At 46.0% G+C, this 24,235-nt stretch overlaps 2 protein-coding genes across 2 annotated transcripts; one reads left to right on the top strand and one right to left on the bottom strand.

The window, feature by feature from the left end:
* Window positions 1–1,392: 1,392 nt before the first annotated feature.
* LOC147054863 (mucin-5AC-like) lies at window positions 1,393–10,162 on the top strand. Its single transcript, XM_085916569.1, has 15 exons — window positions 1,393–1,407; window positions 1,492–1,522; window positions 1,788–1,814; window positions 2,079–2,256; window positions 3,530–3,639; window positions 4,420–4,591; window positions 4,685–4,794; window positions 6,067–6,238; window positions 7,037–7,146; window positions 7,381–7,552; window positions 7,685–7,794; window positions 8,424–8,595; window positions 8,761–8,870; window positions 9,472–9,643; window positions 9,929–10,162. Exons 1-15 carry the CDS (start codon window positions 1,393–1,395, stop codon window positions 10,029–10,031), a joined length of 1,764 nt encoding a protein of 587 aa, XP_085772695.1. The 3' UTR covers window positions 10,032–10,162.
* A 6,615-nt stretch (window positions 10,163–16,777) lies between these two features.
* On the bottom strand, window positions 16,778–23,395 carry LOC147054862 (uncharacterized). Its single transcript, XM_085915639.1, has 2 exons — window positions 23,089–23,395; window positions 16,778–23,011 (listed from the first exon to the last, which is right to left on the bottom strand). Exon 2 carries the CDS (start codon window positions 17,746–17,748, stop codon window positions 17,050–17,052), a length of 699 nt encoding a protein of 232 aa, XP_085771765.1. The 5' UTR covers window positions 17,749–23,011; window positions 23,089–23,395; the 3' UTR covers window positions 16,778–17,049.
* Window positions 23,396–24,235: the final 840 nt, after the last annotated feature.

Below are 24,235 nucleotides of genomic sequence, written 5' to 3'. Positions count from 1 at the left end.
TCATCTTGTTGTGAGTCACTTAAATGTTGTACAGAGACTGAGATGAACCAGAGTCAAATTCCTTGTTTGGCATGCACAAACTTGGCCAATAAAGCTGATTCTGATTCTGATTATGGTGGTATTTTAGGTAAAACTGTGAATATGTAGTCTCTGGCAGTGTCAAACCTTGATTGAAAATGGGGCAAGATCGCTTCAACTCACCTTCCTTTTTGACAAGTCATGTATAACGTGGGGCGCACTGGGTAGCACGTCCGCCTCACAGTTAGGAGGGTGTGGGTTCGATTCCACCTCCGGCCCTCCCTGTGTGGAGTTTGCATGTTCTCCCCGTGTCCGCGTGGTTTTCTCCGGGCACTCCGGTTTCCTCCCACATCCCCAAAACATGCTTGGTAGGCCGATTGAAGACTCTAAATTGTCCCTAGGTATGAGTGCGAGTGCGGATGGTTGTTCGTCTCTGTGTGCCCTGCGATTGGCTGGCAACCGGTTCAGGGTGTCCCCCGCCTGCTGCCCGATGACGGCTGGGATAGGCTCCAGCACGCCCGCGACCCCCGTGGGGACAAAGCGGTTCAGAAAATGGATGGATGGATGTATAACTTGTGAAACAAAATTGTAATGAATGTTGATTATGTACTTGCTAAAATAAACAAATCAAATCAAAGAAACACATAAAATTTGATATGTATTGTTTATACTGAATTGCTTCATTACTATAACTACTCAAAGTGAGAAAGAAAAATTGCAGTAAAATACAAACACAATTGATCATCAAAAATGTATGTTTATTTGATGTTTGATGTTAATGTTTGAGGATGTACATATGTGATGAGTGATGAGTTTGTGATAACATAAATATTGAATTTCATCAATGGAAATGACAGTTTGCAGTAAAATGCAGATAGCACTTATTGGGTTATGAAATAAGGGTTATGATATGCATCATGGATCAACAATCTTTTGATAAAACACCTGCTAGTAGGTGTGGTTTCATTTAGTTGTCTTTAAAGGTCATTGTGCAACTATTTAACATTGTCACAGATAGAAAACTATGCTGTAGCTATGACTGCAGTTGATGACTAAAGAGTTCTGATTAACCTTAGTCGCGTGCATGGTTAATAAGCAGACTATTCATGGACCCAACCTATCAAGTACTTAAGGCTGGAACATTTTGTAATGCTGACACAAGACATCTACAGCAGCATTCTGAAATGTAAGCATTTTAATGTTTTTCCTTGCATTTAATATACTATGTACAATTAAGCTTGGGCTTTTTCCTGAAAAATAATTGTATACTCGCAGTTGTGACTTATTGATTGCTTGTAATATCAATGTTTCAATGTTTTTTGGGGTTTGTTTTCAAAGAAGCGCCTCCACTTACTGTGAAAAATAAAAATTCCAATGATGATCAAATGGGTAATGTATAAACTTTCCCCTATTTTAAAAGAGTGTTTTGACATCACACAGTACACATCTAATATTAACACATGCTCTCTACAGTTGGGAATCACAATTGCGCTACTGCATGCTGGTAAGATATTATTTTGAAGAAATGAAACCTTGAACTGCGTAATGCTTCTGTTAAACATCTTTTCATCTTACAGACAGATTTTGCACGCACGCACACACACACACACACACGCACACACACACACACACACACACACACACGCACACACACACACACACGCACACACACACACACACGCACACACACACGCATACATTTGAAAAATTAAAAACAAAAAAAGCATTAAAAATAAACATCTTTTTGTGTATATTGTGTATTTTTCTAGGAAATTACGTGCAAGCCAGCGGGAATCGTAAGCATGCTACCCATTTTGTTCATATTGCATCTAGCTGTGGTATGACTTAAAAGCATAACCAACAAGAGATTGGGCTCACACAAGACTATATAAATATTATAAGTGTGTTAGCTGACATTTAACTGAATACACAATCTTTCTTACAGCTCATTAACAAAGTTTATTATTTTTCATCCATCTGCTTTGTCAAACTAATTGTGTTAATCTTGCTCCATTACTCTACGTTTGCACCAACTCCACTTTCTGCCTCATGGACGGCAGACGCAGAATGCTGGACTCGATGGTATGATCGCGATAACCCCAGTGGGGTTGGAGACTTTGAAGTTCTTAGTAGACTGCACCTTGAAAACCCAATGGAAATCTGCCCTGTGCCGATACAAATTGAGGCTCGGACTGTATCTGGAGACTGCGTAAACTCAACAGGCGAGACGATCAATGCGTAAGTACCAGATGCAGCACATTTAGAATGCTACATTATTCATGCTGAATGTGCATTCAAGGGGTTATCTTGTAAGAGAAAATGATTTCAACTAAGTACCAACTCTTGCTCAGCAATGCTTGTTAAAAACTAGAGTATGGAATACTATGAATACAGGTTTAAGTCTTGGCTATGGTTGAAAAGAAAGAAAGAAAAATATTGTAAGGATACAAAGCATTTACTAAAGACACCCAGAACGAAGGCAAAGAAAGTTTTTTATGCTTGTTACTTTCTTAAAAGGAAAGTAAACCAAGGGTGCTTCATTTTTCATTAACTTGGCCAGTTTGTATTTTTTAAGTAGGAAAAAAAACCATAGCATTTTCTATTTTATCTATTCATTTTGGAGAAATAATGAAAAAAACAATGCCTTTCAAAAAGCCTACTTTTAATGAGGAAAAGGGTCCCGCACCCCTACCCCTTCATGTCTTGGTTGATGACATCACCGAAGGAAGCGATCACAATTTTCCCATTGGAAATCATTGTACAGACTATTGCTTAAAATGTCCATAAACAGCAATCAATTGGCACGAAAGTTTCCATGGACATCTCTACTTATGACTGCTTCAACATATTAGAAGAATTAGCCTCTCAGTGTCTGATTTTAGAAAAATGAGCAGCTTCTCTGCAGCTGAAGTGCCCTGTGACGTCATTTTCGTTTCGGCAGTCACCAACATATGTAAAAACAATGCGTTTCGAAAGGCTTTATGTTAGCATATATTCAAATGAAATTGGTAAGGGTTCATTTGACTTTGTGATCGCTTCCTTCCGTGACGTAGTCGGGCTGATCTGTCAAATCAAGCACACTCCGCCCAAAAAATGGGCATTAGTAAGTGTACCACCCTTCTGTTCCAAAACACCGTTAAATGTCTTCTGAGTTTTTTTCAGAGGGGAATTGTAGCACTGACATAATTTTTAATATGATTTTATCACATAAGTGCCAATATAGGCCCGCTTTACCGTCGCTTTAAGTCTAAACAGAAGGTAGACAACTCCACCACCAAGCAGCAGTGAAACGAAGATTAACACTATCTTTGGGGACACAACAACAAATGTGGCCTTCAATTGGCTGGTAAACACTAGTGAGGAGAACCAGTATAGAAAACAGATGGACAAACTTTTTTTTGGGGGGGGGGGGGGGGGGGTTAGTGACAGGAACAGGAATTAACATACGTATTGACATACAAGTTGAACACATGAATGCGTCTAAATCTACTGAATCTTGCCGCCTCTGCAGATTTGACACAACAAGAGGATTTATCTGTGTAAATGCAGACCAGGTAACTGGAAGTTGCTCAGATTATGAAGTTCGTTTTCAGTGCCCCCTTAACTTCTGCCCTCCTGAAGGTAATTTGTCCATATATATATTTAGGAATTAGGGTAAATAGAATTATTTATTCTTAGTTTAAGGTGACTGCAGTGCATTTTCATTCAGCATTTTTTCACATAATGCAATGGGCTATTTCCACACACGCATACCTTAGTGTTCGCCAAATGAAGCTTTACGCTTCATTAACCAGTTGTATATTTTTACTCCTCTTGATGGCACGCTCTATTTGACATCGGACTGAAAACAGACTGTCTTGCCAGTCATTGCCATTTCTTAACTGCCCTTCTTCAAAATAACATTGCCATCTAGAGGAGTAAAAAATACAACGGATTCATGAAGCATATTGAAGCTTAATTTTCCCATCACTATCATACCCCACGGTATTATGGGGGGTGGGGGGGATGAATGAATGAAAACCATGTTTTTGACAACCCAAAGTTGGCAGGTATGTTTCAGATCCACGATAGCAGTTTTAATTTCTTTATCAGTATCAGACATCTGAGCTTTAATGAAACCCTTAGGTTGACCCATAAAAATTGCAAATTGTCTTCACTTTTAAAAATATTGAGAGATTGCAAGATTTTCTTTCTCAATGCCCTTTTTAAAATAATGTAATAATATTTCAATAAGCTGTTTTACTGGCCTCATATTTCAAAATGTGTGTGCGTATATAAAATGAGGTGATCATACATTTAGGTTCATAGTCAGTCATAATGGCCCTCCAAAGAAAACCATAACCACGATGTGGCCTGTGACAAAAATGAGCTTGACACCTCTACTCTAAATGCCTGCTCCAGAATGCTGGACTCCATGGTTTGATCGAGACAACCCCCTTGGTCATGGAGATTTTGAAACTCTTCCTGACCTGCACAAAGAGTATCCTTGGGAGATCTGTGACCATCCAATTAAAATTGAGATCACAACCACATCTGGAGATGATGTTAGTTCAACGGGCGATGTGATTCTTGCGTAAGTACAAGATGAACTACAAATGCTGTCGAGATAAAGTGCTGACATGTATTTTAGATGGATACTGATTGAATCCGCTGTTTGTCTTCACAGAGGTGACACAGACGTAGGATTTGTTTGTCGAAATTGTGACCAGCCGTATGGACATTGTGCAGATTATCAAGTTCGTTTCTTGTGCCCCATTGAGTTCTGCAAACCAAAAGGTAATCTTGTACATAAAACACTACAGTAATTTTTAGCTTTTTGTTGGCAAAATTGTTTTTAATGACAAGGCTAAAACATTTCAGAGTCAGGAAAAATGTATAAATAGTATTCTATCTTGTAAATTTGAATTCATATTGGATAATTTCCCCCACGTTTATGTTTTCTGGTGCTTTTTTAAAGTCAGGAAAAATGGAGAAATAATATTATATCTTGTAAATTTGAATTTATATTGGATAATTTCCCCCACGTTCATGTTATCTGTTGCTTTTTTCTAAAGTGCCATTGGTTATCTTTTTGTTGTTTGTTTAAATACATATAACTATTTCCGTTTTATGTCCTCATGTTTGTCTTGGGATTCACCACACTGCATTTGTTTTCCGTCCGTTAGGTTTTTATTATGAAAGGATATTTTACACAGTACAGTGGAGCCTCGGTTTTCGAACGTCCCGGTTCTCGAACAATTCGGTATTCGAACATAAAATTCGAGATTTTTTTGCTTCGGATGTCGGACAAAATTCGGTTGTCAAACCTCGCGAGATGAGCCGGGAGGACCCGCATGCCAACTGACTCCGTTCTTTATTACATTCTCGTTACTCTGAGGATTGCATCGACTCTAAACACGCCTCCAAATGAAGCCAGTGGGAGCAGTAAAGCCATCCTAAAAAAACAAAGATGCTCCTCAAGCAGTGCAACAGTGAGCGCCCGGCGCACTGCGGGCGGTTGCGCGATCGGACCAAATTACGCTCCCTGCGCACTGAGGCCCACTTAAATTTTGAAAAGTCTATTAGGACTTTACAATTTTTTTCTAAATTTCAGCGGCCGCTTTGTCACAATAATGCGACCAGCGCGGTGCAGTTTCACGGTCAGTGACGCGCTACTGTTGCGCATTCGGCGGTGCGCTGCAGTTGTGCGATCGGACCAAAATGTGCAAATAAAAAAAATGATGGGTTTTTTTGGTTGGAACGGATTAATTTTTTTCCCCATTATTTGTAATGGGAAAACATGATTCGGAATTCGAATGATTCACTTCTCAAACAGCCTTCTGGAACGGATTGTGTTCGAAAATTGAGGCTCCACTGTATATGTTAGTGAAATATCACAGGTAAAATTAGTGTATACATTAGTAAAATAATTCAATTACTACACAAACACCACACATTTTGGAGCAGGTTTTGAAAATAGAATTCTAAACTTTTTCATTTAAATCCAGAAAACTATGCAAATTTACAACAATGTTTTCTTCATCTTCTTCCGTGGATGCAACTCTTTAGTGTGCACGACTCCATGGTATGACCAAGATGACCCTACTGATGCCGGAGACTTCGAGTTACTCCAGGAACTCCAATTTGGAAACCCAAATGAAATCTGCCCATTTCCGCTTGACATTGAGGTCAAAACTGTCACTGGAAATAGTCTGTCCTCAACCGGGGATCTCATTACTTTGTAAGTCCTGGATCCACCGCATATATACACATCTATGATAAATTTGTGGGAGTCAAGCAAGCATAACGCTCAAAATTATTTTCCTATTGAGGTATGGAGACTACTATTCAGTCCAATCAGATCTGTTATATCAGATCTGATATATGAAGGAACTTCCATTTCTCTCAAATAAATGTACACTGAACTATTTTTATATAGAGAAAAGTACCAAACTCAAAAATAAACACAAATATAAAAAAAATATTGAAATAAAAAATATATTCAAATTAAAAAGAAATAGCAACATAAATGTGGAAATAAAATACAATTAAATATTTATTTATTTATTTATGTGGCTCGGTGGAGCACTGGTTACCATATTCGCCTCACAGTTCGGAGAATGCGGGTTTGATTCCACCGCCGGCCCTCCCTGTGTGGAGTTTGCATGTTCTCCCCGTGCCTGCGAGGGTTTTCTCCGGGTCCTCTGGTTTCCTTCCACATCCCAAAAACATGCTTGGTAGGCTGATTGAGCACTCCAAATTGTCCATAATTGGAAGTGCGGATGATTATTCATCTCTGTGTGCCCTGCGATTGGCTGGCAACTGGTTCAGGGTGTCCCTTGCCTATTGTCCGATGACAGCTGGGATAGGCTCCAGCGTGCCCGCGACCCCCGTGGGGTCAAGCGGTACAGATAATGGATGGATGGCTTTATTTATTTACATTTTAGAGTACGTTGGCAGTTTTCGTCCTCTACAATTTAAAGGCTAATTGAAAGCTATTATGTTGTTTTGATATAAGTGACTCCTTTCATTTCTGCAGAGTGGACGCAACTACTGGGTTTATCTGTAAAAATGATGACCAGAAGAGTGGACAGTGCTCTGATTATAAAGTTCGTTTCATATGTCCCAATGATTTCTGCAAAGTACAAGGTAATCGATTATGTGTATTCAAATATGGGTTTTAAGTCATCACAAGTTGTGATAAACCAATAATAAAACAAGCCAGGTAATTCATGAAGAATGCTTACCAATTAACATTTGTTCACAAATATGTTGATGCAAATACATATATTGACATTGAAAGATAGCTCTCCAAAGTTAATTTCATATCATTCTTTGATTCACGATCTCTTGCAATGTACCTCCTTTTTGTGATTGCTCCAGAATGCTGGACTCCATGGCTTGATCGGGATGACCCCTCTGGTGCTGGAGACTATGAGACTATTAGTAAGCTGCGCTGCAAATATCCATACAAAATCTGCCAGACTCCAATTCAAATTGAAGTCCAAACTGTGCATGGGTTCAGTGTGGCTTCAACAGGGGATATAATTCAAGTGTAAGTATTAGATCTACCACTGATTTCTTTTTCTTACACTTAATTTGTGTAAATGGTGATAGGCATTTTCTGTAGTCACGTCTGAAACAATTGTAAAGGATGCAAGATTGACCGAATTCTGTTTCCCAACAGAGCTGACGTCAATACCGGATTTATATGTGAAAATTATGATCAGGAGGATGGGACGTGTGCGGATTATCGTGTTCGTTTCAAGTGTCCACTTAATTTCTGCAAACCACCAGGTAACCATGATTGAAATAATTCCTGATATGAAAGTCACACACTATAAATGCCTCATGGCATTCTAAAAATCAGTTTCTTCTCCTTGAAACCCCCCAAAAGTGAGTTTGTGAGAAGTAAATGTGGTAGGTTGCAGACTAGGGCACCATTTCTTGACAAGTAAACACAATGCACTCAGTGGTTTCCAACCATTTATGCAGAATCTTTGTTTTATAAATGGGAACATTACTGATAAAAGAAATTCATCCAATGTTCATGTCATCTGGAATATCCATCTAGTTCCCTTGTACACTGGAAAATTGGCATTTTACTGTGAATGAATAAATATTAACTGAGTAACAGTGAGATATAAAAAAAATAAAAAATTGTCCTGCTCCAAAAAATTGCATGCTTTCTTGAAAAGTAGGGTCATTGAAAGAGTTGCAGTTTATACTTCCTATTTTCATAAATTTACTCCAAATTACACAATTGTCACCTGGGGCACATTTTTGCATGATATTTAATGAAAAAAAGTGTGCTAAAACTTTGTGCGTGTTTGTCATGGGACAATTGTTGTTTATTTTTTACTAATTATGTTCATTTTTTGATCACACCATGCAATCGTCTTCTTCTTCTCTGACAATGGCTTCAGCGTGTTGGACTGAGTGGTTTGATGTTGACGACCCCAACCAACAGGGTGACTTTGAAAAGATTTCTACAATTCGGGAGCAATTTCCATGGAAAATATGTGATGTGCCTGCTTCCCTTGAGGCCCGCACAAAATCTGGTGCCAGTGTGGATTCAACGGGTGATGGGATTATTGTGTGAGTACCAGTACAGTACCGGGGGGCGGGGGGGGAGTCACTTCATAACCATTAGGTGATCTATGAGGCATGAGGGTGCCCTACAATAAATCTTGATTCAAACAATTCAACTGAGTATAAAGCTGTTAGGGCCATGCACTAACTGATTTTCAACTGTCTATGTAGAGCTGACACAGTAACAGGTTTCATCTGTAAAAATTCAGACCAGAAGAATGGAAATTGTTCTGATTATGAAGTGCGCTTTGAGTGCCCCATAAAATTCTGCCATCCAAATTGTAAGTCAATAGTCATATTATAGTCTATGAATAACCAGAGTTCAATAATTGCTGTCTCTCTCTCTCCCTCTCTCCCTCCCTAACCTCCCTCCCTCCCTCCTCTCTCTCCCTCCTCTCTCTCTCTCTCTCTCTCTCTCTCTCTCTCTCTCTCTCTCTCTCTCTCTCTCTCCTCTCTCTCCCCCCCTTCTCCCTCTCCCTCTGACCGACCGACCGACCTACCGACCGACCGACCTACCTACCTGCTGCCTGCCTGCCTGCCTGCCTGCCTGCCTGCCTGCCTGCCTGCCTGCCTGCCTGCCTGCCTGCCTGCCTGCCTGCCTGCCTGCCTGCCTGCCTGCCTGCCTGCCTGCCTGCCTGCCTGCCTGCCTGCCTGCCTGCCTGCCTGCCTGCCTGCCTGCCTGCCTGCCTGCCTGCCTGCCTGCCTGCCTGCCTGCCTGCCTGCCTGCCTGCCTGCCTGCCTGCCTGCCTGCCGGCCGGCCGGCCGGCCGACCGACCGACCGACCGACCGACCGACCGACCTACTTACTTACTTACTTACTTACTTACTTACTTACTTACTTACTTACTTACTTACTTACTCGTCATAATGTCCACCAAACAGTGTGCTACACCCCATGGTATAACCACGACAACCCGTATGGAACAGGAGACTTTGAGCTTCTACCTGATCTGAAGCAATATTATCCTGATATATGCGAATACCCTGTCGACATCGAAGTTGTCACAGCATATTATGACTATCCTTTTATGTACGCCGGCCAGATACCTTACAAGTAAGTTGGCTTTATGGTAAAAACATTGTTGTATGGTTTTTTTATGCGTCCACAAACATGAGATCATCAACTGTCATGTCTCTTTGGTATTCAAGTTCATTGTTGACAGTGGTCTCAATTGGGGGTCAACAGACTTTTCGATAACATCTTTTGCTCAACTCTCATTTGTTGGTTTCTACATTGACCTTTTGTTTTAAATAACCCCTAATACGATTTTTTAATCGCATTATGATATATTGTGTTCAGTTTACTGTATATGACCAACCCATTTTCATAATCTTGCAGATTTAGTCCTACTGAGGGATTTGCCTGTCGCAACGAGGACCAGACAAACAAACAATGCTATGACTACAAAGTTCGCTTTGGATGCCTGTGCGAACTAATTTAGTCAAATGTCAAAATATGTATTCTGTAAAAATTGTTAATGAACTACTAATTTCAACAACTTTTTTGATCTATCACTGAGTGCTGTGATGTGATTTTTGTAATTTTTATAGCATTTCATTGTATTAAAAACAACGTGGCCTTTTATTTTGTTCATGATTTAAAAATAGGCAGCACGGTGACGCACTGGTCAGTACGTCCGCCTCACAGTTTGGAGGATGCGGGTTCAATTCTCCCTCCGGCCCTCCCTGTGTGGTGTTTCCACGATCTCTCTGTACCTGCGTGGGTTTTCTTTGGGTCCTCCCACAACCCAAAAACATGCTTGGTAGGCCGATTGGGTACTCCAAAATGCCCATAGATGTGAGTGCGGATGGTTGTTCCTCTCTGTGTGCCCTGCGATTGGCTGGCAACCAGTTCTGGGTGTCCCATGCCTACTGCCCGATGACAGCTGGGATAGGCTCCAGCACACCTGCGAACCCCGTGCGAACAAGCGGTCCAGATAATGCATGGATGGGTTTGAAAAGAACCCATCAATCACATCGTTGGTAGACCAGCATGAATTACCCCAAACTATTTTCTAGATCCCCACACCCTTAAACATATGTACTGTAATTTTCTGACTATAAATCGCTCCAGAGTATAAGTCGCACCAGCCATAAAATGCACAATAAAGTGAAAAGAAACATATATAAGTCGCACCGGAGTATAAATCGCACTTTTGGGGCAAATTTATTTGTCAAAATCCAACACCAAAAACAGACATGAACCAGCAACAACAGGCTAAACGATACGGTATGCTAACGTGACATATACACAAACGAGGAGCTGAGAACGGGCCTGACGCAACATTCAGTTATTTAAGTAAGTATTACATAAATAACACGTTTATCAAACCATCTGTGTTACGCCAATTCATTAAATTCATCGATCGTGCTTTATGTAAACAATGCCGCGTATGCGCCGCATATGCTAACGTCGGACCCGTTGTAAGTTGCATTTCTAATTATTCCACAGACCCATATAACGATATATAAAGTATATTTCAAATAACTATCATATTACAACAATATTATCAAACCATCTGTGTCACTCCAAATCATTAAATCCATCGATCAAATTCCTTGTTCTTGTTGTCAACAACGTGCGCTGCAGATATCTAGTATATAACTATATTGTAGCGTTAACAAAGTACCAGGAAAGACGTGGGTATGGTAAACGGCTCTTTATTTAACAAAACAAGAGTTCAACGAGCCAACAACTACTGAACTTCCAGCCACGGAGGTGGTAGAGAGCTCCATAAATAGGACCGGGCGTGCGTGTAAGCAAGTCAAATACCTGCGTGAAGCTGGCCCCATCACACAAGCAAAATTTTAGGAAAATAGTCTGTTTCGTTTGTGATTCGTTTGTGCTGGTTTGTGCAGCAAAAATTTTCGTTTGTGCTGCAACGATTTTCGAGTTATAAAAGATTATTTTATAGGTCATCCAGAGTTCACCCAGCCCCCCATTTTCCTCCAAATGGACCCAAAATGGTACCGTTCGTTTGTGCTTCGTTTGTGCTGGTTTGTACAGCAAAAAGTTTCGTTTGTGCTGCTCTGGTTTTTTAGTTATTGCACATTTCATTTACAGTAATGACGTCACCCAGCCCCCCCCCCCCCCCCCCCCATTTTCCTCCAAATGGACCCAAAATGGTACCGTTCGTTTGTGCTTCGTTTGTGCTGGTTTGTGCAGCAAAAAGTTTCGTTTGTGCTGCTCCGGTTTCGTAGATATTAGACATTTATTTTATCGCAATGACGTCACCCAGCCCCCCCATGCTATGGTTTTTTAGTTATTACACATTTAATTTATAGCGACGACGTCACTGTATTTCGTCGCGAATGTCAATCTCCTGGAATGCTCCTGATGCAAGACGAATACAAGGTTAATATGTTTTTAGCCTTTTTATTCTTTTTAGCTTACAGAAAACTTTTACTACGGGAAATGGCTTTTAGTGCAAGGATATTTCTGTAATTATGTTTTTATCGTCCTCATTGATTAATTTCCTTGTTATCAATAAGCCTATATGATCATTTATTTCAATTACATCTGACGTGAAAAAGGTTCACCGCAACCTCCGTGAGTCGTCACCTTATCGTGGTGGAGGGGTTTGCGTGCCCCTATGATCCTAGGAGCCATGTTGTCTGGGGCTTCATGCCCGTGGTAGGGTCACCCATGGCAGAAGGGTCCTAGGTGAGGGGCCAGACAAAGCACGGCTCAGAAGACCCCTGATGATGAATACAATAAATGGATGTCGTTTTCCCTCGCCCGGACGCGGGTCACCGGGGCCCCTCTCTGGAGCCAGGCCTGGAGGTGGGGCTCGAAGGCGAGCGCCTGGTGGCCGGGCCTTCGCTCATGGGGTCCGGTCGGGCATAGCCCGAAAAGAAAACGTGGGTCCCCCTTCCAATGGGCTCACCACCTGTAGGAGGGGCCAAAGGGGTCGGATGGATAGTGAGCTGGGCGGCGGCCAAAGGCGGGGACCTTGGCGGTCCGATCCTCAGCTGCAGAGGCTGGCTCTAGGGACATGGAATGTCACCTCTCTGGCTGGAAAGGGGCCCGAGCTGGTGTGTGAGGCAGAAAGGTTCCGACTAGACATAGTCGGACTTGCCTCCACACATAGCTTGGGCTCTGGTACAAGTCCTCTCGAGAGGGGCTGGACTCTCTTCCACTCTGGAGTTGCCCACCGTGAGAGGCGTCGAGCAGGTGTTGGCATACTTATTGCCCCCCGGCTGGGCGCCTGCACATTGGGGTTCACCCCGGTGAGCGAGAGGGTAGCCTCCCTCCGCCTTCAAGTGGGGGGGACGGGTCCTGACTGTTGTTTGTGTCTATGCACCGAACGGCAGCTCAGAGTACCCACCCTTCTTAGAGTCCCTGGAGGAAGTGCTGGAGAGCGCTCCTTCTGGGGACTCCATCGTTCTACTGGGTGACTTCAATGCTCACGTGGGCAATGACAGTGAGACCTGGAAGGGTGTGATTGGGAGGAACGGCCCCCCCAATCTGAACCAGAGCGGTGTTCTATTGTTGGAATTCTGTGCTCGACACGGATTTTCTATAATGAACACCATGTTCAAGCATAAGGGTGTCCATGTGTGCACTTGGCACCAGGACACCCTAGGCCGCAGTTCGTTGATCGACCTTGTAGTCGTGTCATCGGATTTGCGGCCGCATGTTTTGGACACTCGGGTGAAGAGAGGGGCGGAGCTGTCAACTGATCACCACCTGGTGGTGGGTTGGCTCCGATGGTGGGGGAAGATGCCGGTCCGACCTGGCAGGCCCAAACGCTCTGTGAGGGTCTGCTGGGAACGTCTGTCAGAATCCCCTGTCAAGAAGAGCTTCAACTCCCACCTCCGGCAGAGCTTTTTCCACGTCCCGGGGGAGGCGGGGGACATTGAGTCCGAGTGGACCTTGTTCCGCGCCTCCATTGTTGAGGCAGCCGACCGGAGCTGTGGCCGTAAGGTTGTTGGTGCCTGTCGTGGCGGCAATCCCCGAACCCGGTGGTGGACACCGGCGGTAAGGGAGGCCGTCAAGCTGAAGAAGGAGTCCTATAGGGCCTTTTTGGCCTGCGGGACTCCGGAGGCAGCTGACAGGTACCGGATGGCCAAGCGGAACGCGGCTTCGGCGGTTGCTGAGGCAAAAACTCGGGCGTGGGAGGAGTTTGGCGAGGCCATGGAGAATGACTTCCGGACGGCTTCGAGAAAATTCTGGTCCACCATCCGGCGTCTCAGGAGGGGGAAGCAGTGCACGGTCAACACTGTTTACAGTGGAGATGGTGTGCTGCTGACCTCGACTCGGGATGTCGTGAGTCGGTGGGGGGAATACTTCGAAGACCTCAATTCCGCCTTCCATTGTGGAAGCAGGGCCTGGGGACTCTGAGGCGGACTCTCCAATCTCGGAGGTCGAAGTCACTGAGGTAGTTAAAAAACTCCTCGGTGGCAAGGCCCCGGGGGTGGATGAGATCCGCCCGGAGTTCTTAAAGGCTCTGGATGTTGTGGGGCTGTCATGGCTGACACGCCTCTACAGCATTGCGTGGACATCGGGGACGGTGCCTCTGGATTGGCAGACTGGGGTGGTGGTTCCCCTCTTTAAGAAGGGGGACCGGAGGGTGTGTTCCAATTACAGGGGAATCACACTCCTCAGCCTCCCTGGTAAGGTCTATTCAGGGGTGCTGGAGAGGAGGATCCGTCGGGAGGTCAAACCTCGGATTCAGGAGGAGCAGTGTGGCTTTCGTACTGGCCGTGGAACAGTGGACCAGCTCTACACCCTCGGCAGGATCCTCGAGGGTGCATGGGAGTTCGCCCAACCAGTCCACATGTGTTTTGTGGACTTGGAGAAGGCGTTCGACCGTGTCCCTCGGGAGGTTCTCTGGGGGGTGCTTCGGGAGTACGGGGTGCGAAGCAAACTGATAAGGGCGGTTCGGTCCCTGTATCACCGATGCCAGAGTTTGGTCCGCATTTCCGGCAGTAAGTCGGATTCGTTCCCAGTGAGGGTTGGACTCCGCCAAGGCTGCCCTTTGTCACCGATTCTGTTCATAATTTTTATGGACAGAATTTCTAGGCGCAGCCGAGGCGTTGAGGGGGTCCGGTTTGGGGACCTCAGCATCGCGTCACTGCTTTTTGCAGATGACATGGTGCTGTTGGCTTCTTCAGTCCGTGATATCCAGCTCTCACTGGAGCGGTTCGCAGCCGAGTGTGAAGCGGTCGGGATGAGGGTCAGCACCTCCAAATCCGAGTCCATGGTCCTCGGTCGGAAAAGGGTGGAATGCCCTCTCCGGATCGGGGATGAGATCCTGCCCCAAGTGGAGGAGTTCAAGTATCTTGGGGTCTTGTTCACGAGTGAGGGCAGGATGGAGCGCAAGATCGACAGGCGGATCGGTTTAGCGTCGGCAGTAATGCGGACTCTGTACCGGTCCGTCGTGGTGAAGAGAGAGCTGAGCCAAATGGCAAAGCTCTCGATTTACCGGTCGATCTACGCTCCTACCCTCACCTATGGTCACGAGCTATGGGTCGTGACCGAAAGAACGAGATCCAAGATACAAGCGGCTGAAATGAGTTTCCTCCGCAGGGTGTCCGGGCTCTCCCTTAGAGATAGGGTGAGAAGCTCGGTCATCCGGGAGAGACTCGGAGTAGAGCCGCTGCTCCTCCACATTGAGAGGAGCCAGATGAGGTGGCTCGGGCATCTCATCAGGATGCCTCCTGGACGCCTCCCTGGGGAGGTGTTCCGGGCATGTCCCATCGGTAGGAGACCCCGGGGTCGACCCAGGACGCGCTGGAGAGACTACGTCTCTCGGCTGGCCTGGGAACGCCTTGGGATCCCCCGGGATGAGCTGGAGGAAGTGGCTGGGGAGAGGGAGGTCTGGGAGTCCCTCCTAAAGCTGCTGCCCCCGCGACCTGACCCCGGATAAGCGGAAGAAGATGAAGATGAAGATGAAGCAACCTAAATTACCTGGTGAGTCTATGTCTGTTCCAAAACATTAATTAATGCAACAATTAATACATGTATGTGAAGTTGATGACAGTGAGAAAAAGAAACTTGAAAACGTGAAAAAATAACTTTATTTTTCAAAGGGAACCTTATCAACAATTTTTTTTCCCAACAAATCAAACAATGCATCACTGCACTGTGTAGAACACAGCATGTGGGAAGATCTTAGTATTTACTGATGCTGCTTTCACTCCACTTCCCAGGTCATCATAGATCTCCCAGGCATATGCAGTCCTCCTGCAGTATGCCACATAATGCCCAAGAGAATCCTGGGTTGGTCCTGGTTCAAAGCCAATGACTGCTCTCAAAGTAAAAGTATTTTCTTTTAGCTCCAGACTGGAAGGAAATTCAAGTAAGGCAACTTCCTTGCAACTGCTACCAAGGTCAGTGTCAAACCACACATCACCTGATTCTTGTCCCTCAACGTCCTCATCTGAAATGGGGACAAATTCTTCTGCGATTTGCGCTCTCAAGTATTTCTTGGACTTTTCTGATGGGATAGGGGCTCCAGAATTGTCATTACCCTCTGTCTCACTCAGTGCCACAGTGCCACTCATTCAAGGCGGCTCGGAGGTGCACTGGGTAGCACGTCCACCTCACAGTTAGGAGGGTGCGGGTTCAATTCTCCCGCCTACGGCCCGATGACACCTGGGATAGACTCCAGCATGCCCGCGACCCCCTTGAACGAGTTCATATATTTTACCATGGGATGACGAAGATGACGAAGGGCCCCATGTACTACCGGCATCATTAGCGGCTTTGTTTGTAAGTGACACGGAGGACGAAGAGTTTGAAGGATTTAATGATTTCGAGTGACACAGAAGGTTTGAAAAACTATTATGGCTTTTACGCACGCCCGGTCCTTCTCGACAGGAGCTCTCTTTCACCTCCGTGGATGGAAGTTGGGGGCCGGCGCTCAGCCGGGTGGCTCTCCGGGGACGGTGGATGGGGCTCGGACATGGTTTTTACACACGCCCGGTCCTATTTATGGAGCTCTCTACCACCTCCGTGGCTGGATGTTTAGTAGTTGTCGGCTCGTTGAACTCCTGTTTTGTTAAATAAAGAGCCGTTTACCAAACCCACGTCTTTCTTGGTACTTTGTTAATGCTACAATATAGTTATATACTAGATCTCTGCAGCGCACGCGCGGCATTGTTGACAGAAAGAACGAGGAATTTGATCGATGAATTTAATGATTTAGAGTGACACAGATGGTTTGATAATATAAAAGTCAAAGTCCGCTTTATTGTCAATTTCTCCACATGCCAAGGCACACAAAGAGATCGAAATTACATTTCCCACCGTCCCACGGTGACTAGACACAGTACACAACACTCACATCAAATAGCACAAAGAGTAAAAACGAACAGAAAAGAGCAACGAATAAGTAATAAGCAAATAACCCAAATAAATAAACAATAAATAAATAAATAGACAAATAAGAGCAGCAAAATGGAGCAAGCGCGCTAATAGCAGACAGCCAGATCATAGCGCAAAAGAACAGGACGTCATGTAGCAGAGGGTGGAGGGGGGAGGGAATTCCGGATCCGGACAGCTTGGAGCACGAAGCTGTCTCTGAGTCTGGTGGTGCGGGAGCGCAGGCATCTGTATCTCTTCCTAGAGGGCAGAAGTACAAACAAAGAGTGAGCGGGGTGACTCTCATCACACGCAATCGCAGCCGCTTTGCGGGTGAGACGGGAGGCGTAAACTTCCTTCAGGGAGGGGAGTGGAGCCCCGATGATTTTACTCGCAGTGGTCACTATGCGCTGCAGGGCCTTCATATTGTACTCAGAGCAGCCACCACCCCACACAGCGATGCAACTGGAGAGGACGCTCTCAATGGTGCCACGGTAGAATGTGGTCATGACGGCGGGAGGAGCACTTGCTCGCCTGAGTTTCCGCAGAATGTACAGGCGGCGCTGAGCCTTCTTTGCCAGCAACGCAGTGTTGGTGGTCCAGGGGAGGTCCTCACTGATGTGCACCCCCAGGAATCTGGTGCTGCTCACTCTCTCCACCACAGCACCGTCGACGGTCAGCGGCAGGTGGTGGGTGTGACCCTTCCGGAAGTCAATGACAATCTCCTTGGTCTTGTTGACATTCAGCAGAAGGTTGTTGTCCCTGCACCATGCGGCCAAAAGGTCGACCTCCGATCTGTAGTGAGTCTCGTCGCCACCGGTGATCAGACCCACCAGTCGTGTCGTCGGCATATTTCAGCACGCGGTTGCTGCTGTAGGTCGCAGTGCAGTCATGCGTCAGCAGGGTGAAGAGCAGCGGACTGAGCACGCATTCTTGAGGGGCTCCCGTGCTCAGCGTGATGCTGCCGGAGACATTGTCGCCCACACGCACTACTTGAGGCCTTTGACAGAGGAAGTCCAGTAGCCAGTTGCAAAGGGAGGTACTGAGGCCCAGCTTGTCAAGTTTGCAAATGAGACGCTGTGGAACAATGGTCTTGAATGCAGAGCTGAAGTCCACAAACATCAATCTCACATATGAGTCCCTGTTCTCCAGGTGGGTGAGGGCAGAGTGGAGGGCAGAGCGGATGGCATCCTCAGAGGACCGATTGGGTCGGAAGGCAAACTGGAAGGGGTCCAGGGTGGGGGGAAGAACAGATCTGACGTGCGCCAAGACAAGCCTCTCAAAGCACTTCATGACGATGGGGGTCAGTGCCACAGGGCGGTAGTCATTGAAGCAGGAAGGAGCAGGATTTTTCAGCACAGGTATGATGAAGCATGACGGGACGACGGCCTGCCGCAGGGAAATGTTAAAGATGTCCGTGAGGACATCCATCAGCTCCTCAGCGCAGTCCTTCAGCGCCCGTCCCGGGATATTGTCCTCACGCTAACGGCAGAGAGGCACAGGGGCTGCTCGTCCGGATGGGGAGGGGTCTTCAGCGGGCAAGTGTCGTTCTGTGCGTCGACGCGAGCAAAGAAGCGGTTCAGTTCGTTGAGCAGAGGAACGTCGCCCTCACATCTCTGCGGCGCGGGCTTGTAGTCCGTGATGGTCTGAATGCCTCGCCACAGGCCCTGAGCATCCCCGCTGTCCTTGAAGTGGGCATTAATCTTGGAAGAGAACGCCTTTTTTGCATCTTTTATGCCCCGGGACAGTTTCGCCCTAGCTGATCTCACGCCCGCTTCATCCCCAGCCCTGTAGGCTTTGTCTCTGGCCCTCAGCAGCTCGAGGACAGCCCCTGTCAGCCATGGCTTCCAGTTAGCCCGAGTGACGACGTACTTCGTGAGGGTCACAACATCAATGCACTTAGCGATGTACGAGGTCACAGAGTCAGCTTACTCCTCAATGTCCGTCCGATTGTCGCAAGTGGCTGCCTGCTTAAACATTTCCCAGTCAGTAGTGCCAAAGCAGTCCCGAAGAGCATCAGAGGCCCCCTCAGGCACCACCCTAACTCGTTTGCGAACCGGCCTGGAAGTTCTCACTCTCTGTCTGTACGCGGGGGTAAGCAGAACGGTGACGTGGTCAGAAAGTCCGATGTTGGGGAGGGGGGTGGCCTTGAAAGCTCCTTTATGTGCAGTGTAGACCAAGTCCAGGAAGCTAACACCACGCGCTGGAAAAGTAACATGCTGGTGAAGCTTTGGAAAGACAGACTTCAGGTCAGCATGATTAAAATCACCAGCGAAGATGATGAGACCGTCAGGGTGCGCCGTCTGCTGATCACTGACAGCCTGATACAGTTCATTAAGGGTCGTGATCCTGTCACTTCCAACGTTGGAAGGCGGGATGTAGACCGCGACAAGCAGAATCGCAGTAAACTCCCTTGATAGGTAAAAAGGACGGCACTTAACGATCACAAACTCCGCCAGTGGCGAGCAGTGTCTGCATACCACTACAGAGTCCCGGCACCATTTGTCGCGGATGTAGAGACATATACCTACTCCATGCGATTTTCCTCCTCTTTCAATTACTCCGTCCGCTCGATAGCACGCTAGTCGCTCCAGTTGCACAGCAGAGTCCGGAATGTTGTCATTCAGCCAAGTTTCAGTGAACACGAGCACACAGCAGTTACCCACTGCCCGGTTGTTGTAATATGATAGTTATTTGAAATCTACTTTATATATTGTTATATGGGTCTGTGGAAAAATTAGAAATGCAATTTACATCGGGTCCGACGTCAGCATATGCGGCGCATATGCGGCATTGTTTACATAAAGCACGATCGATGGATTTAATGAATTGGAGTCACACAGATGGTTTGATAAACGTGTTATTTATGTAATACTTGTTTGAATAACTGTGAATATTACGTCAGGCCTGTTCTCAGCTCCTCGTTTGTGTATATGTCACGTTAGCATACCTTATCGTTTAGCCTGTTGTTGCTGGTTCATGTTTGTTTTTGGTGTTGGATTTCGACAAATAAATTTGCCCCAAAAGTGCTACTTATACTCCGGTGCGACTTATATATGTTTTTTTTCCCCTTTATTGTGCATTTTATGGCTGGTGCGATTTATAGTCCAAAAATTACGGCAAATTATTTTTTCAATTGACTAATTTGGGGATAATCAATACAGCTCTGTACGCCTCTGTTGCCACCAGCAGACGTACTCTCTATCCGAGTTGCCCATATACTACATATACTATACTACACAATATGCAAATGGCAAAGCAACAAAGGCATTCTGGCATTATTCTATTGGCTATGTGTATACTGCAGTTAACTTTAGCTTGCTCTCATTGGTCTTTCTTCTCCTGCAGAATCACTTGCTGGCTCCTCCTGGTTGTAGTTTTCCTTACAGGGTCACCAGTTGTTATCCACCAGCTGCCCCTGGGTTATCTTGTCCTCCTTGCTGCTCCTGGGTTATCTCGTTTGTTCTGGAACATTCCATTCTTGCACTTCCTTGCACCACACATCTTGTTTTGTCCCCCCGTCACACGCTCAGCACTTTACAGTTTCACACTCTCGTACACAGGATGTCTAATGAACTACTTTAAGCTCAAACTCTTATGTTCCCTTAAACCCTTCAGCGCACTCTGCTCCGTCCACTTCCGTCTCAGGACCTTCAGCCCGACCGATGGAGTTATTTAGATCTCGGCCGTCCCTTCTGGGTCCGCTGTCGTCTGTTCTGCAAACCTGGAACCAAAGAACTGGACAATAGGTTGGAGATGTGTGTGAGAGTGCTTACCGCCCTCCGAATCCGCAACCGGAAGGGTCGACGCAGGTCCCGGAAAACAGCGTCCGTTCTTATAGGGTCTAGTCAACGCAGGCTCCGTCCCCCTCCTTCTTGGGACCTTCAGCCAGAACGTTGGAGTGGTCTGGACCTCGGTCCTTGCTTCCATATCCGCAGTAGTTTGCTGAGCAAATCTTTTCTGCAACCTTTGCAGTATTTTGAGATGTTTCTTCTGCTCCTCTCATCACTGTGTTGAATTCTTACATGTCCTGTTAAGACTCCAAAAACAATTACATTTGACAAAACATTGAATCTTCCATTAGGCTAAATTATTCATTACATTCACGTAATGTGTCAATAGAGTTGTTGGGGAGCAGACGGGACCAGCAAGGTGTCCCGGACACATTATCATACTCATCCCGGCTGGACCAGATGGTCCCGTCTCGTCCAACCACAGGAAACAGGCCTTCTCCATCGAACCATTTGTCGTCAATGGTGCCCCCGAGTAATCATCAAATCCTAGGCCATTCATATGCGCGCACACACATACAAACTAACAGACACAAAGGCGCCCATTCATTAACCATCACAGCTCAACACCTGTCCCACAACATGTAACTTCATGATGGCCATGAGCAGGTAGACATTGAAGTCCACCGGGCCTCAGTTCCAGTTGTGCACATCACATGTCCTCATTCATTCTTCCATCATTCCGTCTTAATCTCGCATGCCACCACGCATTCAGCACACACCTGGAGCGGGTGCAACTCCACTCCGCGCGCAGCCACAACAAGGGACGCAAGAGGGGGAGCCCAGCATTTCCATACTGATTCATTCCAGCCTGGCCAGTACTGGGACGATCAATGCTGTTGTCCCCCACCTGCGCCAACCCAGCAAATGGCTACCCGCAGAGCCCAGACCCCCGCACCTTCATCAATTTTCCCCACAATCAAATTACAATATCAATCACCCCACCCACATTCCAATATCTGTGTAGACAATGGACGATGGAAAGGCACAGGTGATACACCGGGGAGCCCACTCCAATGGTCTTTTCACAGGCAAATTACAACGATCACTCCCCCCTTTTCTCCCCCTCCAACGTGCGTGGAGACAAAGAAAGGTGGAGATGCACAGGTGGGACACCTGGGGATCACGGCCCAGCAGTCTTTTCACAAGCAAATTACAACGATCACGCACCCCCTTTTCCCACTCCAACGTCCGTGGAGACAAAGAGAGATTGAGAGGCACAGGTGGGACACCTGGGGAATACGCCCCAGCAGTCTTTTCACAAGCAAATTGCAACAGTCACGTATCTCACATTCAAAAATCGCAGGGGGGGAGGCCGCGGCCAATTGACCATACATACACATTCAAAACACGGCGGAAAAAAATGCTGCCGCCACACGACCACGCATATACACATTAAAAAATTTGGCGGGGAAGCAATGCTGCCGCCACCCGAACACACAATTATATTTAAAAAAAATGGCGCCGCCAAACGGTCACACAAACGAGGAACCTCGTTTCCCAAAAGCTCAACCCAAACGCCGTTCCACCCAGACGAAAATCTCGAATTTGTCTCGAGACTGCAAAAACGCGCCGCCAAGGAACTCGTTTATCAATTTTCTCTCAAATCACCCAAACGCCGTTCCACAAGGCGAGAATCTCGAATTGCCACGAGACCGCAAAAACGCGCCGCCGAGGAACTCGTTTATCAAGTTTCTCTCAAATAACCCAAACGCCGTTCCACAAGGCGTAAGTCTCGGATTGGCACTAGACCGCAAAAACGCGCAGCCGAGGAACTCGTTTATCAAGTTTCTCTCAAATAACCCAAACGCCGTTCCACAAGGCGCAAGTCTCGGATTGGCACTAGACCGCAAAAACGCGCCGCCGAGGAACTCGTTCATCAAGTTACAACACAAACGACGTCTACATATACCCCAATAAATGAAGCAACTCCTGCTCACACCCGTCCGCTTTATCCTACCAGAGCAAGTTTGTGCGCACAAACCCGTTCAACTCACGGCAAAATACGCTTAGCGCCAGACAGGGCAATGCCACCACGGTGCGGAGGTTCCAGTTTGTGAAGGAAAAACTCCTCTTACCTTTTCCAAGCGGACCTCCGGCCCGAAGTGGCAAACCTCACCTGAAAGCGGCCGAAACCTGCTCAACTGGACAAACCAACGTCGGGGTCACCATTTGTTGCGTGTTGTGCGGGATGTCCGTTGTTGAGCCAGGAAAGCAAAGGTGTGGAGTTTAGAGTTGGTTCTTTAATGGCAAGATCTTGGGTTGTTTAATGGCGGCAGCAGATGAAACAACAACTTCTGTCTCCAGGTCAGTTTTTTTTATACTGTCCGGAAAGGCAGGAACTTGTCACATGACCATTTCATACCTGGGGCGGGAACTTGTCACATGACCAGTTCGTACCTGAGTGTGGGGGGCGACACCCCCCAGTTGAGCAGTTATGTTTGCATGAAATGATAAACTGGACAAACCAACGTCGGGGTCACCATTTGTTGCGTGTTGTGCGGGATGTCCGTTGTTGAGCCAGGAAAGCAAAGGTGTGGAGTTTAGAGTTGGTTCTTTAATGGCAAGATCTTGGGTTGTTTAATGGCGGCCAATACACAAGGCACGGCAGCAGATGAAACAACAACTTCTGTCTCCAGGTCAGTTTTTTTATACTGTCCGGAAAGGCAGGAACTTGTCACATGACCATTTCATACCTGGGGCGGGAACTTGTCACATGACCAGTTCGTACCCGAGTGTGGGTGGCAACACCCCCCAGTGTGTGCGTGTGTGTTGTATTAGTGTTCTGATTGAGCAGTTATGTTTGCATGAAATGATAAAAGAATTGTACATATATGAGCATCATATTGTACAGAGATTGTCCACCCTAATAGAACATGTCCACATTCCTGTTGCTCCCTCTTCAATATTAAAGGGCATTATTATCTATTGTAAAGAAGTGAAACAAATAACTGAGGTTGGTGCAAAAACTATTATTTACAGAAAATGTTTTATTTTACTTTCACCTATTTATAGTTTTTAGCACTTCAACACGCCCGCGACCCTCGTGAGGATAAGCCATTCAGATGATGAATGAAAAGATAAATGATAATGCTAGATGCATTCCGGCTAATTTGTACACTGCTTGCTCTCTAGGGGTAGGGGCAAATTTATTGATGTGACCCCAGAAAACTTTGTAAACATGTCAAGAACACCTCAACATTATCTTGCTTGGATAGGATTAGTTGTACATCAGAGAAATAATACAAATAAATACAGCCTTGAGCAGTCACAAGTGACAAAATTGGTTACTGTATATCAGCCAAAACTTGGCCTACTGCCTCAAGACTATTTTTTAAACCTTCATGTAGTCACATTTTCAGAACTTTAGTGTTTGAACTTAGCAACTAGAATCATTCAGAAGGAACTGATCTTTGGAAGTACAGCTTCAAATGCCCCAAACTCCTTTTTGGATCTGTGGTCAGTGAAGTCCGTTATGTGGTTTCTTTAAAGTGGCATCCACCCCATCAAGTATTTTACAGCTACAATTTCCCAGTGTTGACAAAAG

Source organism: Syngnathus leptorhynchus, chromosome 7, assembly GCF_054491065.1.
Source record: "Syngnathus leptorhynchus isolate UIUO chromosome 7, UIUO_Slep, whole genome shotgun sequence".
In the NCBI taxonomy this organism is placed as follows: domain Eukaryota; kingdom Metazoa; phylum Chordata; class Actinopteri; order Syngnathiformes; family Syngnathidae; genus Syngnathus; species Syngnathus leptorhynchus.
The sequence above is the reverse complement of the archived record's forward strand: the minus strand, read 5'-3'. Positions and strand labels throughout refer to the sequence as shown.

Bases quoted from the DNA above. Each gene is read 5' to 3' on its own strand.
- LOC147054863 (XM_085916569.1), top strand. The intron at 7,147-7,380 runs GTAATCGATTAT...TGATTGCTCCAG, and splicing joins TGATTTCTGCAAAGTACAAG to AATGCTGGACTCCATGGCTT. The intron at 7,795-8,423 runs GTAACCATGATT...CAATGGCTTCAG, and splicing joins TAATTTCTGCAAACCACCAG to CGTGTTGGACTGAGTGGTTT.
- LOC147054862 (XM_085915639.1), bottom strand. From the start codon at position 17,748: ATGCCGACGACACGACTGGTGGGTCTGATCACCGGTGGCGACGAGACT.